An 18,009-nucleotide genomic window follows, 5' to 3' on the forward strand; every position below is an offset into this window, starting at 1 on the left:
CTAACACTTTTTAAGATTCAAAACTGGATTAATTATGTTATTTTACACCATTTAAAATGTGCATTTAAAAAATATTCACTGAAGTGAGAGAGAAGTTCCTTTTAAGTTAATAAATAATGGTAAGTTGCATGATCCTTTTAACTCAGTTTAAGCATTTGATAACACACCTAACCTTGTTTGAATAAACTCAATAACAGAATATAGAGAAATAAAATATATATTTCATATGAGTATGTATGTAAATTTATTTCTTTTAAAGAAAAATTTCAGGAAACAAAATGAATAAGCTCATAGTCATAAAACCTCTAGCCAAAGTGTGTCAATGGTCTGATTTGTAGGAGAGCAGACTCAGGAATTGGGAATTTTTTTTTTTTTTTTAAGAGACAGGGTTTCACTCTGTCACTGAGGCTGGAGTGCGGGGAAGCGAACGTAGCTCACTGCGGCCTCAAACTCCTGGGCTCAAGCTGCCCTCCCACCTCAGCTTCCCAAGTAGTTGGGATTACAGGTGCAAGCTGCTGCTCCTAGCTGAAAAGTTTTAATTATATAAAATGTTTAAATAAATTGTTATTCCTTTCTTTTATGAAGAAATATAATTGATATTCTTGTCACATTAAATAAGCAACATTTTTAAATATTTAGCACTTACTGTGAAGATAGCACTGTGCTAGCTGCTATGAATAAACTAGAATAGCATATCACTGTTTTCCTATGGACGAAAACCCAGAAATGTAAAATAAATAGCCATGAATGGGTTGAGATTCCCCCTGCCCCCTTTGGATACTGATGACAGAAATCTTATATGCACTATGTAAGCAGTGCCCTAGGATCAGAACAGAAAGTAACTTGCAATTTTTAAAGGTGGGAGAAATGACTGAAGTTTGGAGTGGTCAGGAGTTTCCCTGGAAGTCTCTTGCCTTTGTGACTTTGTATAGCTCCCTCAAACTACCTGAGCCTGAGCTCCTCATTTATAAAATGGAAGAATTGAACCTAGCTTCCAAGGTCCTTTCTAGCTTCACCATGCTCTGGTCTGTTGTTTAATGACATGAATCCAAGATGGACAACAAATGGCCGATTTTGCTCCTTCTACAGTAAATAGATCTATCTTCTTAGCAGAAGTAAAATAGTAAAGAAAGAAGACATGTTTGAGGCCTGTTGAGGCCTGTTTGCTGTATGCATTGTATCTAATCAAGGAATTGAGAATGTAGCCCTAAATATTAGGAAGGAGTTGAAAGTTTCTGAGCAGGAACAGAACATGCTGAAAGGAAATTGTGTCAGCAGCATGGTGTACAGGAGAGCTTGGCAGAGAGAAAGGAGGCAAGAAGACCTGTGGGAGGCAGCCAGTAAGGAGGTGAAGAGGGCCTGGACCAAAGGAAGCCAAGGATGACCGAAAGATTTAAAGATGAAGCCCAGATCTAAAAGTATCCTCAAGTATTTGTTTATTCTTTTCTTAGCAAATTCTTTTTAGTACAAAGATAAAATATGGCACTCTGAGTCATAAAATTTTCTGAATTTCAGAAGTTGAATGTTTTTCTGAATGTATCAACCTGTTAAAGTCAGTTCCTGTTTGTTATTTTAGGCGTATATTCTTGGGCTTTTTTTTTTTTTTCCTAGAGAAACTATGAAGTACTAGCTGTGCAAGTCAGGGTGGGCTAAGCTGCTAAAACAGATACCTCCCTCCCCTTCAATACCCTGAAGAACAAGAAGTTAATTTTTTGCTCGTGTAACATTTTAGAGAGGGTATTCCAGGTTGAATACCTGGAATAATGAATGAAATAATAAGTCGACTCTTATTTCTCCTAAAATAATTGGATCTTGACATTGAAATTGGTGTGCTGATTGTATTTAATAAGTGACCTCCAATGCAGTTATTTCATTTTGCCATACTTTATGTAATTTTTATTTTTTCTGCCTTCCCTTTCGATGTCTAAAGGGAAGCATAATTAGTTATTGGAAAGGTTATTGAGACTTAAAAAAAGATTTGAACATGGCTTTGGTTGATGCTACCACACAGAAACTGCAAACATCCAACTCACCGCTCTTAGTTGCTGTTCATGATAGTCTATGCACAGTGACTGATGAATTTAGCCTGTCTTGAGGCTTCAGAACTTAGTCTTCTGTCATCACCAGCAGAGCGTTATCCTAAATTACAGGTTTTCAATGGGGGGGGGGGGGAGGGGCAGTTTTGCCCCTCAGGGGACATTTGGCAATCTCTGGAGACATTTTTGATTGTCATACCTGGGGGGATGCCCCTGGCATCTCCTGGGTTGAGGTTAAGGATGCTGCTAATCTACAATGCACAGTACAGCCACCCCACACACGCACACTACAAAGCATTCTCCCACCCAAATTGCCAGGAGTGAGGACTTTGAGAAACCCTGCCCTAGACTGTTAAATTCAAAAAGAAATAATGGTTTATTGCTCACAGTGTGCCAGGCACTGTGTTAAACTCCTTATATTCATAGTTTCGTTTTTATCCTCACAACAACCTGTGAAGAAAGAACTCTCATCCGTCACCACTTTACTGTTGAGGGCACTAAGCCTTCTAAAGGTTAAATGACTTGCCCAGGGCCACAACTATTAGATGTTGCAGTCAGGATTTAATTCCAGGCACTTTGTATTCAAAGTGTTTCTCATCCACTGTGCTATATGCCATTAGTGCCCAAACCTAACTTTAGCCAGCAATTGTCTGCATCTCTTTAGTTTATGAACATTTATTTATTAGGACATGCAGGATAAATCGTACCAACACAGTCTGTGTATCCAGAATTCTAATTGATCTAGGGAGTGGGAGAGCCTGCCTCTCTATTTTTTTTAAAATTGGTGTGAAATATACATAACATAAAATTGGCCATTTTAACCATTTTAAGTATATAATTGAGTGACATTAAGTAGATTTATTATGTTATGTAAATGGACTTAACACGATTTATTTCCAGAACTTTTTTATCATCCCAAACAGAAACTCTGTACTCATTAAACAATAACTCCCTGTTTCCCCACTCCCCCTTGCCCCAGACCCTAGTAACCTCCATTCTACTTTCCCTTTCTGTGAGTCTCCCTGTTGTAGCTACCTGATGTAAGTGAAATCAGACCATGTTTGATCTTTTGTGTCTGGCTTATTCACTTAGCATAGTATTTTCAAGGTTTATCCATGCGTGCAAATTCCCTTCCTTTTTATGACTAAATAGTATTTCATGTGTGTGTACATGTGCACACACAATGAAATACTATTTAGTCATAAAAAGGAAGTTTGTACACACATATACACACACACCAAATTTTGTTTATCCATTCATCAGTTCATGGGCATTTGCGGTTTTTTTCCACCTTTCGACTGTTGGGACTTTCCCTTTATTTTTAATCTGAACTTTACTCCATCACTTCCCCCCTTCCCTTTTTTATTCGCACCATAATTTTGAACAAGCAGACTTTGTATTTTCATTACTCTGGGGATTTTTTTGAGGGAGGCTTGCTACCCTTTGGGGTTGTGGTAAGGTTGTGCCAGTAACAGAATTCATGCAGTAAAAAACATTCATGGGACTTTCTTTTGTGATAGGTACTAGGGATGCAGAGATGAATAATACAAGGTCTCGACCTTCAAGGAGCTCAGGGTTTAGTAGGGAAAACAGAGGTATAAGTAAGTGATTGCAATGCCAGGTCCCAGATATGGGAGGATTCCAATAAAGAGAGGATAAGGCCAGGCACAGTCGCTCAAGCCTATAGTCCCAATACTTTGGGAAGCTGAGATGGGAGGATCACTTAAGCCCAGCAGTTCAAGGCTACCCTGGGCAACATAGTGAGTGGCAAAAAATACAAAAATTAGCCAGGCAGGGTGGCACATGCCTGTGGTCCCAGTTATTTGGGAGTTTGAGGTGGGAGAATCACCTGACCCTGGGAGATTGAGGCCGCAGTGAGCTGTGATCACGCCACTGCACTCCAGCCTGGGTGACACAGTGAGAGGTGAGAGCCTGTATCTAAAAAAAAAAAAAGAGAGAGAGAGGATCAGATTTACCTGGAGAGGTCAGAGAAGGTTTCCAGAGGGAGTAAAACTTGAGCTTCATTTTGAAGAATGAGGGGGGAATACAAGGAGGGAAAAATAATAGGAACAAGACCTGTTCCTGTTACAGAAACCTGTAACTCCCACCATGGAATGGGCACGTTTTCCTGTAGACATTTGGAGCCAGTGTGGGCTTCAAGCCTAGGGGGCTGATATGATCACTTGTCAATCTGAAGATGACTCTTGGAACAACGTAGAGGATAGGGTGAGGTGGGTAGGCTGGTGGCTGACAGACTAGGTCAGGAGAGGGCTGACCAAGAGGAGGAGGGGTGACGAGGGCTGGAACCAAGGCATATGAGCTGGGATGGAAAGAAGCTAGATAGAAGGGAAACAAAAACCGTCAGAACTGTGGAACCAACTCCATGGGAGGGATAAGAAGAAGGCCTATTCTAGGGTGAAACCCAAATTTCTGGCATGGTACCATTAACCCAAACAGAAAGAGTAGATTTCCAGAGAAAGAAAAGCAAATTTTGCGGGAGGTGAGTGTGAGCTGTCTAGAGAATATGCAGGTAGAACTACATGTTAACTGTAACATATACTTGTCTGCACCTCAGGAGATGGCTGATTAAGAATTCAGGATTCAGGCCAGGCACGGTGGCACACGCCTTTAATCCCAGCTGCTTAAGAGACTGAGGCGGGAGGATTGTTTGAGCCTGGGAATCCGAGATCAGCCTGGGCAACATAGCAAGACACTGTCTCAAAAAAAAAAAAAAGATTCAAGATTCTGGAGTCAATATTACCTAAGGTAGCAACTGTCTATTCTATAGAAAATGGACAAATATAGATAAAAAGCCACTTCCCTTTCTAAAAGTGTCCCTGCAATTCAAGTGAATACTAGGAAGGATTGTGTTCATTCTTCTAAACAAGACTCACATGTGTCTTAGCACAAAAAGAGGATTCTTTTATGATACAAATGCACTGAGAATTTGGTCAGGCTATCACAATGAACTGATAGTTCAGATGGATTTGAGTCTTTGTACCACTCTGAAATGTGGACCAACTGGGCCTCCTAAGGCCATTTTGCAGATCTGGGCTTGTTTCTGAAGCTACAGACAGGCCTCTTCCAAGCACTCTAAGTGCTCCACAAATAATATTTCTGATTCCCAGAACAACCCCACAAAAAGGTACTCTTACTCCATTTTTAGATGAGGAAGTGGAGGCTCATGATGTCAGGTAAGCTTTCTCAGCTCCCAAGTGGTTAAGCCCTCAGTTTAATATCATTTGACTCCAGAGCCCTGTGTTGCACCATGCCTTGATAATAGGCCATATGGGTTTCATGTATTTCAGATGGGGAAGGTTAGTGTGAGGTGAAAGATACACAATTAACCTTTTAACCATGGAACTGAAATATTTACAGATGAAGTGATACAATAGCTGGAATTAATTCCAAAATAATTGGGGTGGTACTGCTCCATGGCCTGTTAGGAACTGGGCCGCAGAGCAGGAGGTGAGCAGCACGCTAGTGAGCATTACTACCCCCTATCATATCAGCAGTGGCATCAGATGGGTGAGGATGTAAATGAACTAGGATTGGCATTGAGTTGATATTGTTGGATCTAGGTGATAGATTTATCATTATAATATTCTCTCTTTGTGATATTTCTGATATTTTCTAAAATAAAAAGTTGTAGTTATATATTTATTTAGACGGAGTTTCACTCTTTTGCCCAGGCTGGAGTGCAGTGGTGTGATCTCGGCTCACTGCAGCCTCCGCCTCCCGGGTTCAAGCGATTCTCCTGCCTCAGCCTCCCGAGTAGCCTCCACCACACCCAGCTAACTTTTGTATTTTTAGTAGAGACGAGGTTTCACCATGTTGGATAGGCTGGTCTCAAACTCCTGACCTCAGGTGATCCACCCACCTCGGCCTCCCAGAGTGCTGGGATTACAGGCGTGAGCCAGTGTTTCCAGACAATAAAAAGTTTTTGAAAGGATTTAGATAAAATAGTTGGGGAAATGGCATTTTTGTTCAAAGCCAACTATTTATGTTTGGAATATCTTTTGTGCTTGGAGTTCTCCATTACAGAGTTCCCCAGTGTTCCTATTAATAAGTAACATTGAGCAGAGGAATGCACTGTTTAGATCAGCAGTCCCCAACCTTTTTGGCACCAGGGACCGGTTTCAAGGAAGACAATTTTTCCACAGACCTGGGGTGGGAAGTGTTTGGGGATGAAACTGTTCCACCTCAGATCATCAGGCATTAGTGAGATTCTCATAAGGAGCAGGCAATCTAGATTCTTCACATGCGCAGTTCACAATAGGGTTCTCACTCCTGTGAGAATCTAATGCCACCCCTCATCTGACAGGAGGCGGAGCTCGGGCGGTAACGCTCACTTGCCTGCGGCTCACCTCCTGCTGTGGGGCCCGGTTCCTAACAGGCCATGGACCAGTACCCGTCTGCAGCCTGGGGACTGGAGACCCTGCTTTAGATGATGTACTCTGGCTTTGCATTCTGGCATTAGCTAAGCACCCTCTTAAAGGAAATTGGGTCTATACTCTCATTCCGTGTTCTCCCTAACACCTGGAAACATTGAATACCTGCAATGCTGGGAAGTTAACTCCCACCACAACTAAGAACAGCTATGGGAAAGACAACAGTTGACTTTGAAGAGTGTCACCAATTTGCACATGATTCCATCCTTAACCATTCTTATCCTATCAGCTCTGCCAAACATGGAGAATAGTTGGCTGCAGGACAGCTATTTTTCCTACTTGTAGATGCAACTGTTTCTCACCCACCAGGATGTAAAAGGTCCCTGTACCCTAAGATTGGTCCTACATACACACCCAATGGGAAAATGAGATGAAAAATTTAAAGCAGTAAATATTTGAGGAAGTAGATAGAGTAATTTAGAAAAAGAAAATACACAGGGCCAAGCACAGTGGCTCACATCTGTAATCCCAGCACTTTGAGAGGCCAAGGCGAGAGGATTGCTTGAGCTCAGGAGTTTGAGGCCAGCCTAGACAATGTAGTGAGACCCCACCTCTACAAAAAATTAAAAACTTAGTTGGGCTTGGTAGTATGTACCTGTAGTTTAAGAAACTTGGGAGGCTGAGCTGAGGCAGGAGGATTGTTTGAGCCCGGGTGATCAAGGCTGCAGTGGGCCATGATTGCGCCAGAGTACTCCAGCCTGGGTGATAGAGTGAGACTCTGTCTCAAAAAAAAAAAAAAACAGAGACAGAAAAAAAGAAAGAAAATATATGGATGTATATCATATAAAAATATAAATAAGGGAGGCCAAGTGCAGTGGCATGCCTGTAATCCCAGCACTTTGGGAGGCTGAAGCAGGAGGATCACTTGAGGCCGAGAATTCGAGACCAGCCTGGGCAACGTATTGAGACCTCATCTCTGCAAAAAATCAAAAAATGAGGCGGAAGGATGGCTTGAGCCCAGGAGATCAAGCCTTCAGTGAGCTGTGATCGCACCACTACACTCCAGGCTGGGTAACAGAGAGAGACCCTGCCTCAAGATAAATAAATTCATACATACATACGTACATACGTACATACATACATACATAAGAGGACTTGTTTCTTTCCATTTGCAATGTTTCATTCAAAGGCTAGAATTAAATTGCCATAGGCCATCACAAGTTTAGCTTGAGTATTATTATTTTTTCAAGATGGAGTCTCACTCTGTCACCCAGGCTGGAGTGCAGTGGTGTGATTTTGGCTCACTGCAACCTCTGTCTCCCGGGTTCAACCGATTCTTCTGCCTCAGCCTCCCATGTAGCTGGGATTACAGGCGCCCGCCACCACACCTGGCTAAGTTTTGTATTTTTAGTAGAGACGGGGTTTCACCATGTTGGCCAGACTGGTCTTGAACTCCTGACCTCAAGTGATCTACCCACCTCAGCCTCCCAAAGTGCTGGGATTATAGGCATGAGCCACTGCACCCAGCCTAGCTTGAAGAAAATTTGATAGGAGTTTGTTTTTTTCTATTTATAGGCCAAGCAATACCATATATAAATATTAAGAATCATGGCTGTTCCTTAGTGCCTAGTTGTTTATAAACCATGGGAAAGAATGAAATCATTGACCAAATGAGACAGGGTAACAGTCTTCCCTGGGAGTAAAGAGACTAGCAGTCTCTATTGACATATATTTTAGGCCTGGCCTCCGAAATAAATTTACCCAAAGAAGTGATGTATTTGTGTCCAGGGGCTACCGAGCCTAATCTTTGGCTGCCTCTGTGTTATTCTAAGTTGTAATTTTCCATGTCATCTAAATTTGTAATAATTCTTTAATATGATAGTGTTTCAGTGAACAAACATTCTGCTTGCATTTCTTCTGAGTGAGTAATTCCCTGACAACTACCAGATCTTGGCAGAAGCAAAGTTGGTCATAAGTTATGCTCCACTCTCAGTGTTGGTGAAACGTATGATGCGTAACACAGTGTTTTTGAATTCAGTGCTGATTTTCCTAAAGGACATTTGGAAGGAAAAAAGAAAAGGAAAGGAAATACCCAAATTCAGGAATAGAACTTACATATTATTATAAGACTTAAAAAATACATGAACACTAATGATGAACTCATTTCTTCGAAGTAAAAGGCCTTATGCTATTTTTTCCCATTTCCCTATGTGGCTTGATTGTGGTGAAAGTGGCTGTGTGAGTTTCCATTATTGAAGGAGTTAAGGTCTGTGGAATCAAAGCATGAGACAAGATGCAAGGACCAGGTTGGTTTCCATTTAACAGCCAACCTAATCTAACCGAAAGGATTGAGAGGTTTGTCTTTTTTGGAAAGTGTTAAGGTTCTTCCAAGTAACCAGCAATGTGACTTTACCACACTGTTCATTAACGGGGGTTTGGATGGCCACCATGTCTGCTGCTGGCTGAGTCCAAAACTGCGGTCACTCTCTCCAGCAAGCTCATGGAGGGTTACGTCATCTTCACTCAGCCAGCCCAACGCTTTTTCCATCTGCTAAAATGTAGAACATGGTTGTTGATTCTACTGTTTCTACAAAGAAAGAGAGGGAACATGGATGAGTTGCTGCTTTTAAAGATTATATGTTAATTGCTCTTTTAAAAATCTGCTCAGCTAAGCACGCTTAGTGTAATCAGTCACCATGGAGTTTTTTACTAGGACAGCTTCTGCTCTTACAGAGCAGAGTTTTTATGCCCGTAGGTTAGAAGCATAACATGTTTCTATATTGAAGTGATTCTCCAACAAGGACTTCTTTTCATCAGGGGTGACCTAAAAGGTATTACTTGAAATATAATTACATCATGTTCTTAACTGGGTTTAGTAGTAGGATAGTTACAAGGTTGTATCCACCTCAAATAGGAAGAACTGATAAGTTTTGCGCAATTATGTAACTCCTCTGTTAGGCCTTCCTTATTTCCTGTTCTCTTTTTAAAATTTGACTAAGATATTGCTAATGGGCTTGGGAGCCTATAAAATGATCAGAATTGTTGCCTTATGTTTTGCATGTTTGGGGTAACATTGGAGCCAGATGTACTCTTAAATAAAAGGTAGGCCTACAAAACCAGTTTCTCAGTTGCATTCAAAATGTGATTAAAAAAAAAAAAAAGGAGAATCTCCCTTATAGGTGAACTTTTTAATTTGTGCTTTATTTTCCCTTTTGCCATTCATGAGATTTCTTAAATAAAATGATATCTTTTCTTTTCTTCATTATTATTTTAAAGGTCTCTGGGGAACAAGACTCATGGAGGAAAGCAGCACTAACCGAGAGAAATACCTTAAAAGTGTTTTACGGGAACTGGTCACATACCTCCTTTTTCTCATAGTCTTGTGCATCTGTAAGTAGAATATTTCCTTGCACTAATGGGAAAGTTTTGAAAAGATTTGACCTATCCAAATCATAATTAAAAGGAAGTGTGTATGCACCAGAGGGGCAACTGGGAAGTTACCTTCTTACCTTTGTTTTTAATTCTAATATTTTTATTTGGGCATTTGTTTATTGACTATCTTCCTATGGTAGAATGCAAGCTTTATAAGAGAAGGGACGTGATTTGTTCTCTGCTGTACCCCCATTTCCCAAAACTGCGGATGGCAACAGAAGGCTCTGAAAAATATATAAGAAAGAATTTTTCTCAATGTGACTAAATTGTGACCAAATGCTAAGTGACTGTGGACTTGCGTTTAACACAGGACGGGAGAGGCAAAGAGTTCAATTCCAATTTAGAATTTGGTCAAGTTCTCTTCTGCACTCTGGTAAACATTAATTAAAAATCAGCATTATCTGACCAGCCAGTTCATCGTCAGTGGTGGTGATTTTCACTATGAGATACGCGTGGCAACTTGCCAGACACCAAGAAACCAAGTTAGAGGATTTTTGTATTAGATTTCTTAACAATGAATACAGTATCATCATTATTGTCATACTATTATTATATCAGTTAACATAAAGTCTGCATAAAAATTGTTTCCAGAAAAATGACTTTCCAAATTTAACTTTCAGGAAATACAAATAATGCTACTAATATTGCTTTTATTGGCGTATACATGTAATATCCCCTTCTTTTGGATTTGGATATGTTGTGTCATTGCCTCATTTTAATTCATTATTTCTTCTCAGTCTTTAATAATTGCTGGACTTTTACTCCACAAGAAACTTGCTATAGGCCCATCTCTTTCGTCTTCTTTCCTTCTTTCAGTTCGTCTTCCCATCCTCTGGTAGGGGGAGGGGAGGGATGCCTGAGCGAGAGACTAGCTGTAGGAACCATTTGTCTCAAAGTCCAGAAAGCCACAGGTGATGGATTTGTCCTCTGAATCAAAGGGCGTTCGATGATGGATTTCTGTCATGTCTCATCTAAAGTCTTCACGAGAACAGATGAGGAAGCAGTTTTATGACCCCAGAGCCTCCTACCAAACTCCTCTGAGACAAGGTTTCCTTTTTTTTTTTTTTTAAATTAGAGACAGAGTCTTGATCTGTTTCACAGGCCGGAGTGCAGTGGCACAATCATAGCTCACTGCAGCCTCGAGCTCCTAGGCTTCAGTGATCCTCCCACCTCAGTCACCCACGTAGCTGGGACTACAGCTGCACACCACCATGCCCAGCTAACTTTTAAAACATTTTTGTAGAGGTGGGGTCTCACTTTGCTGCCTATACTGGTCTCCAGCTCCTAGCTTCAAGTGATCCTCCTGCCTCGGAAGTGCTGGGATTATAGGCATGAGCCACTGCACCCAGCCTGGATGTGATATTTTTATGTTTTAAATTGTTAGAGTTTAGAAACTTGAGATTGAGTTTGCTGCCTGCATTAAAATGATGCTTAAACATTAAACTGCAGTGGCCTTAAATATTAACAAGTTGATTAGAATTACTAAGTTCTTTTCAAGCTTTACATATACAGACAAATTTCTTATGCAAAATAGAAGGTAACCCCTGTACATAAGTCTAGAATTTCAGCAGTCCCCAAAACTGACTGAGCATTAGAATCACTCTGATTTTAAAATACATATGTGGTTTTCCGAGATCTACTAACAGAGCCTCCATAATGTAGCCTAGAGAAACGAGTTTTCAGATGTAGTGATAAATTTGGAAGGTAAGTCAGAGAAGTAAGCTGAAGACAGAGTTTTAGGAAATATGCCTAAAGTCACATAATGAATTGGTTTTCTTGTTTATTTGAGAATATTGTCGCTTTTTGTTCTTTTTCATGCAAATCACATTTTATTTCTTATGTGAGTAGCTATATATTTAAAAATTTTGTTTTTGGAATATTGTAGAATCTCTAATTAAGAAAGTATCTTAGCAGTCATATGGTCTGACCTCACTGAATGCTAAATTCTCTTTAAAACGTCCCTCTCAGATGGTTACTCATACTGCCTCTGATTGAACAAGAGTCCCAGGTTAAGGGACTTACTTCTTTGAAATCGTTCATTTCATTTTTCTACAGCTATGTTAGAAAGTTCATCCTTCAGTGAAGCCAGAGTCTATCTCTTATAACTTCTACCCAGTTGCACCCTCCAAGCCTACCTATACCAAGTATCTTTTTTCCACGTTGCTTTTCCAATTCAGCTCTTCGCAAGTTTGGAGACAAATACCTAATCTCCTCTAAGCCTTCTCCAGGTTAAGCCTTTCCAGTTCATCCAACTGTTGATTATGTGATTGGAGACACAAGTTTGAGTAACTCCCATGATGGAAAGTCCCTCTGGTGCATGTTCTGTTCATCAGAGTCCCTAAGAAAGCACATGAGCCTCACCATGGTGAGTGGGGCCATGAGATTCCTAAACCAGACACTACACTGTGGCTTGTGCAACCTACCATGGCCAGACTCATGAGGCTGTTTCATCATATAAATAATTCTTTAGTCTCTTCACCAAAAACTGTGAAGCACTGTGTCCCCCAGCTGTATGTGAGCTAGCCTGGGACCATAGTGGAGGACTCCTCTTTCAACCCTGTTAAATTTCATCTTGTTAGGATCTGCCCATTTTTCCATTCTGTTGAAATTATCTTGGAACTGGATTCATTCATCTCACATCAGCTACTCCCTGAAGCCTCACAGTATCAGCAGAGTTATTATCTCTATCCATATGCTTGTAAATTATTAAACTAAAAAAGATTGGTCTAAGAACATCAGTCCATTAATCAAGGCTCTTTGGTTGGAGTTCACGTCATTATATTATCATCCAGCTCAGAGTGTTCATAAACAAGATGATAGGAAAGACTTTTCCAAATGCCTGTCTGAGTAATTCCACCATTCCTGTGATCTGTGAGCTGTTGACCAGATTAAAAAGGAAGTGAGAACCAGGCAAGATTTACTCCTAGCAAAACCTTACTGGCTTCTAGTGACTGAGTCCTTTCCCTATTGCTCACCAGCTATCTTTTTAATTACTAGTTTTAAAATCTTGCCAGCAATGTCAATATCAAATGACCAAGAATATCAAACTCATTACTCTGTATGTAAATGAGATAGTGTACTTACCCCTATGGCTTATGTATTAGGCTGTTCTTGCATTGCCCTAAATACCTGAGACTGGGTAATTTATAAGAAAAGAGGTTTGGCCAGGCACTGTGGATCAGGCCTGTAATCTCAGCACTTTGTCAAGCTGAAGCAGGTGTAATGGTGAGCCAAGAGTTCAAACTTAGCCTGGACAACAAGGTGAAACCCCCTCTCTACAAAAAATACAAAAATTATCTGGGCATGGTGGCATGCACCTGTAGTCCCAGCCACCCAGGAGGCTGAGGTGGGAAAATTGTTTGAAGCTGGGAGTCAGTGATTGCAGTGAGCCATGATTGCAACACTGCACTCCATCCAGCCTGGGCGACAGAGCAAGACCCTGTCTCAAAAAATAAATAAATGAATAAATAAATAAAATAAATAAATAAATAAATAGAAAAGAAAAAGAAAGAAAAGAGATTTAATTGCCTCATGGTTCTGCAGGCTGTAAGGGAAGCATAGCTCCAGCATCTGCTTCTGGGGAGGCCTCAGGAAGCTGTTACTCATGGCAGAAGGTGAAGCAGGAGCTTGCACATCATGTGGCAAAAGCAGGAGCAAGAGAGAGAGAATGGGGCAGGGAAGAAGCCCCACACTTTTAAATGACCAGATCGCATGAGAAATCACTCGTTACCTCAAGGACAGTACCAAGAGGATGGTACTAAATTCCTGAGAAATCCACCCCCATGATCTGATCACCTCGTACCAGGCCCCACCTTCAGCATTGGGGATTATGTTTCAACATGAGATTTGGATGGGGACAACATCCAAACTATATCACCTTGCATAGTAGGTAGGGTTTTAAAAAGCAGTTTGGCACAGTAAGAAAAGTACAGATTTTTTTTGCATCAGACAGACCTGAGTTAAAATCCCAGCTCCACTGCTAACATGCTAGGTAAATGTGGGCAAGTTAATTAACATTTCTAAGCCTTTGTTTCCTCACTTGTAAAACAAGTATTTGGAAATATCATTGTGAAGATTAGAAATAATACATGAAAAGATCCTAGGATGCTGTCTGTCATACAGTAGTAGTAGTAAGAAGTTATTCTTGCCAAAGATTGTTGAGAATGGCAGAATTATCTCAGTTCTAAGAGCTATAGTTTCTAATTATTTGAGCCTAGACTCAGATTCATTTGGAGCAGCTAACTGCTCACCAAGAGCTTATTTTCCATCTTACCAATGAGGTTATGTGCCCTGTATTTTTAAAATCAGTCTACTTAACCAAGAGAACAGAAATGACATGAGAATTAAGTAATCTCACTTTCTCTGTTATTTAGGATTTATTCCTACTCAAAACCTGAGAGTTGCTATGAATTCACCATTAAAGCACTTATTAATATACATGGGTTACTGTTATAAATAGCAATAGTATTGCTATTGTGTGAGTTAGGTGTTGAAGTTCAAGAAAGGAATAAAGAATATTTAGAAGATCTTTGAAAACAGTGTCTGGGTACGGTGGCTCATGCCTGTAATCTCAGCACTTTGGGAGGCCGAGGCAGGCAGATCACTTGAGGTCACGAGTTCAAGACCAGCCTGGGCAACTTGGCGAGACCTCGTCTCTACAAGATATACAAAAATTAGCCGGGTATGTTGGCATGCACCTGTAATCCCAGCTACTTAGGAGGCTGAAGCACAAGAATCACTTGAACTTGGGAAGCAGAGGTTGCAGTGAGCCAAGATTGTACCACCGCACTCCAGCCTGGGCAATAGAGCAACACTCTGTCTCAAAAAAAAAAAAAAAAAAAGAAAGAAGGAAGGAAGGGAAGAAAAAAAAAGGAAAAAATGCAAGGAAGGTATTTGGTGAATCTATAATAATAAAAATGTATTTGTCATTTCCTTTTTCTGTGCTCTCATTCTATAAAATTGAGTAAAAAATCTATATATAGTTTCAACACATTAATAGAAATCACAAAAGTTAGCTGAGTCAACATTGTAGAAACATAATATTTCTGTATGTCAAAGAAATAGGCAACATTAAAAAGCAGAAAGCAATTACAAAGAATGATTATAAGAAACATCACAAAGGGTTAATATTTTAACACATTTGAAACTCAAAAATCACTGAGAAAAACAGTAGACTTCCATAAATATTTTATAGAGTAGAAAAAATAGGCCAAGCACAGTGGCTCATGCCTGTAATTCCAGCACTTTGGGAGGCCAAGGAGGGTGGATCACGAGGTCAGGAGTTCAAGACCAGCCCGGCCAAGATGGTGAAACCCCATCTCTACTAAAAATACAAAAATTAGCCAGGCGTGGTGGCAGGTGCCTGTAATCCCAGCTACTTGGGAGGCTGAGGCAGAGAATTGCTTAAACCCTTAAACCCAGGAGGTGGAGGTTGCAGTGAGCCAAGTTCGCACCACTGCATTCCAGCCTGGGCGACAGAACGAGACTCTGTCTCAGAAAAAGAAAAGAAAAGAATAGAAAAAGAATCCATGGGCAGGCACAGTGGCTCATGCTTATAATCCCAGTACTCTAGGAAGCCAAGGTGAGAGGATCAATTGAGGCCAGGAGTTCAAGGCCAGCCTGGGCAACATAGCAAGACTTTGTCTCTATTAAAAATTTAAAAATTAGCCAGGCATGGTGACGCACACCTGTAGTCCCAATTACTTGGGAGCCTGAGGCAGGAGAACTGCTTGAGGCTGCAGTGAGCTATGATTAGACCACTGCACTCCAGCCTGAGCTACACAGTGAGACCTTGTGTCAAAAAAGTAAAAAAATAAAAATTAGCCAGGCATGGTGGCACATGCCTGTAGTCCCAGCTACTCAGGAGGCTGAGGCAAGAGGATGACTTGAGCCTGGAAGATGGAGACTGCAGTGAGCTGTGGTCATGCCACTGCACTCCAGCCTGGGTGACAGAGCAAGACCCTGTCTCAAAAAAAATAAATAAAAGAAAATAAAAATAAATAAAATTTATTCAAATACAAAAGTGATGTGGTTTGACTCTGTGTTGCCACCCAGATCTCATCTCCAATTGTAATCCCCATGTATTGACGGAGGTTCCTGGTAGGAGATGATTGGATCATGGGGATGGTTTCCCCTGTGCTGTTCTCATGATAGTGAGTGAGTTCTCATGAAATCTGGTTGTTTGGTAGGTGTCTGTCACTTACCCCCTTCTTTTTCTCTCTCCTGCTGCCTTGTGAAGAAGGTGCTTCCTTCTCCTTTGCCTTCCACCATGATTATAAGTTTCCTGAGGCCTTCCCAGCCATTCGGAACTGTAAGTCAATTAAACCTCTTTCCTTTATAAATTACCAAGTCTCAGGCAGTTTTTTATAGAAGTGTGAAAATGGTCTAATACAGAGACTTAGTACCAGGAGTGGGGTACTGCTATAAAAAATAACCTGAAGATATGGAAGCGACTCTGGAACTGGGTAACAGGCAGCAGTTGGAACAGTTTGGAGGGCTCAGAAGAAGACAGGAAGATGTGGGAAAGTTTGGAATTTCCTAGAGACTTGTTGAATGGCTTTGACCAATACACTGATAGTGATATGGACAATGAAGTCCAGGCTGAGATGGTCTCAGGTGGAGATGAGGAACTTATTGGGAACTGGAGTAAACGTCACTCTTACATGTTTTAGCGAAGAGACTGGCAGCATTTTTCCCCTGCCCTAGAGATCTGTGGAACTTTGAACTTGAGAGACATGATTTAGAGTATCTGGCAGAAGACATTTCTAAGCACCAAAGCATTCGAGAGGTGACCTGGCTTTTCCTGAAAGCATACAATTATATGTGCTCACAAAGAGATGGTTTGAAATTGGAACTTATGTTTAAAGGGGAAGCAGAGTGCAACAAAAGTTTAGGGAGTTTGCAGCCTGACCATGTGGTAGAAAAGAAAAACCCATTTTCTGGGGAGAAATTCAAGCTGGCTGGAGAAATGTGCATAAGTAACGAGGAGCTGAATGTGAGTTGCCAAGACAATGGGGTAAATGTCTCCAGGGCGTTTCAGAAAATCTTCAGGGCAGACCCTCACAACACAAGCCTGGAGGCCTAGAAGGGAAAAATGGTGTGAGCCAGGCCCAGGCCCAGGCCCCAGCTGTTCTGTGCAGCCTTGGGACATGGAACCCTGTGTTCCAGCCACTCCAGCTCCAGCTGTGGTTAAAAGGAGCCAAGGTACAGCTGGACCATTGCTTCAGAGGGTACAAATCCCAAGCATTAGCAGCTTCCATGTGGTGTTGGGCCTTTGGGTGCACAGAAGACAAAAGTTGAGCTTTGGAAGCCGCTGCCTAGATTTCAGAGGATGTATGGAAACACCTCGATGTCCAGGCACAAGTCTGCTGCAGGGGCGGAGCCTTATGGAGAACCTCTGCTAGGGCAATGCAGGGGGGAAATGTGGGGTTGGAGCTCCCACACAGAGTCCCCACTGGGGCACTGCCTCATGGAGCTGTGAGAAAAGGACCACCATCCTCCAGACTCCAGAATGGTAGATCCACCAACAGATTGCACTCTGCGCTTAGAAAAGCTGCAGACACTCAATGCCAGCCTGTGAAAGCAGCTGCAGGGGCTGTACCCTGCAGAGCCACAGAGGTGGAGCTGTCCAAGGCCATGGGAGCCCACCCCTTGCATTAGCATGGAGACAGGGGATCAAAGGAGATTTTGGAGATCTAAGATTTAATGAATGCCCTGTCGAGTTTCAGACTTGAATGGGGCCTGTGACCCCTTTGTTTTGGCCAATTTCTCCCATTTGGAATGGGAACATATACCCAATGCCTGTACCCCCATTGTATCTTGGAAGTAACTAACTTGCTTTTGATTTTACAGACTCAGGCAGAAGGGACTTGCCTTGTCTCAGATGAGACTTTGGACTTGAACTTTTGAGTTAATGTTGGAACGAATTAAGACATTGGGGTTCTGTTGGGAAGGCATATTTGGTTTTGAAATGTGAGAAGGACATGAGATTTTGGAGGGGCCAGGGGTAGAATGATATGGTTTGACTCTGTCTCCACCCAAATCTCATCTCCAATTATAATCCCCATGTGTCAAGGGAGGGACCTGATGGGAGGTGACTGAATCATGAGGGCAGTTTCCCCCATGCTGTTCGCATGATAGTGAGGGAGTTC

The 18,009-nt window shown here is 41.5% G+C and overlaps 1 protein-coding gene across 1 annotated transcript in view; it reads left to right on the forward strand.

Moving 5' to 3' along the window:
- PKD2 (polycystin 2, transient receptor potential cation channel) overlaps window positions 1–18,009 on the forward strand; it is a 70,053-nt gene that overhangs the window by 2,098 nt on the left and 49,946 nt on the right. Inside the window, exon 2 of the mRNA XM_034958903.4 lies at window positions 9,704–9,817. Within this exon, the coding sequence (XP_034814794.3) occupies window positions 9,704–9,817 (114 nt within the window). The remainder of the gene's footprint in view (window positions 1–9,703; window positions 9,818–18,009) is intronic.

Source organism: Pan paniscus, chromosome 3 (genome assembly GCF_029289425.2).
Source record: "Pan paniscus chromosome 3, NHGRI_mPanPan1-v2.0_pri, whole genome shotgun sequence".
Taxonomy (NCBI): domain Eukaryota; kingdom Metazoa; phylum Chordata; class Mammalia; order Primates; family Hominidae; genus Pan; species Pan paniscus.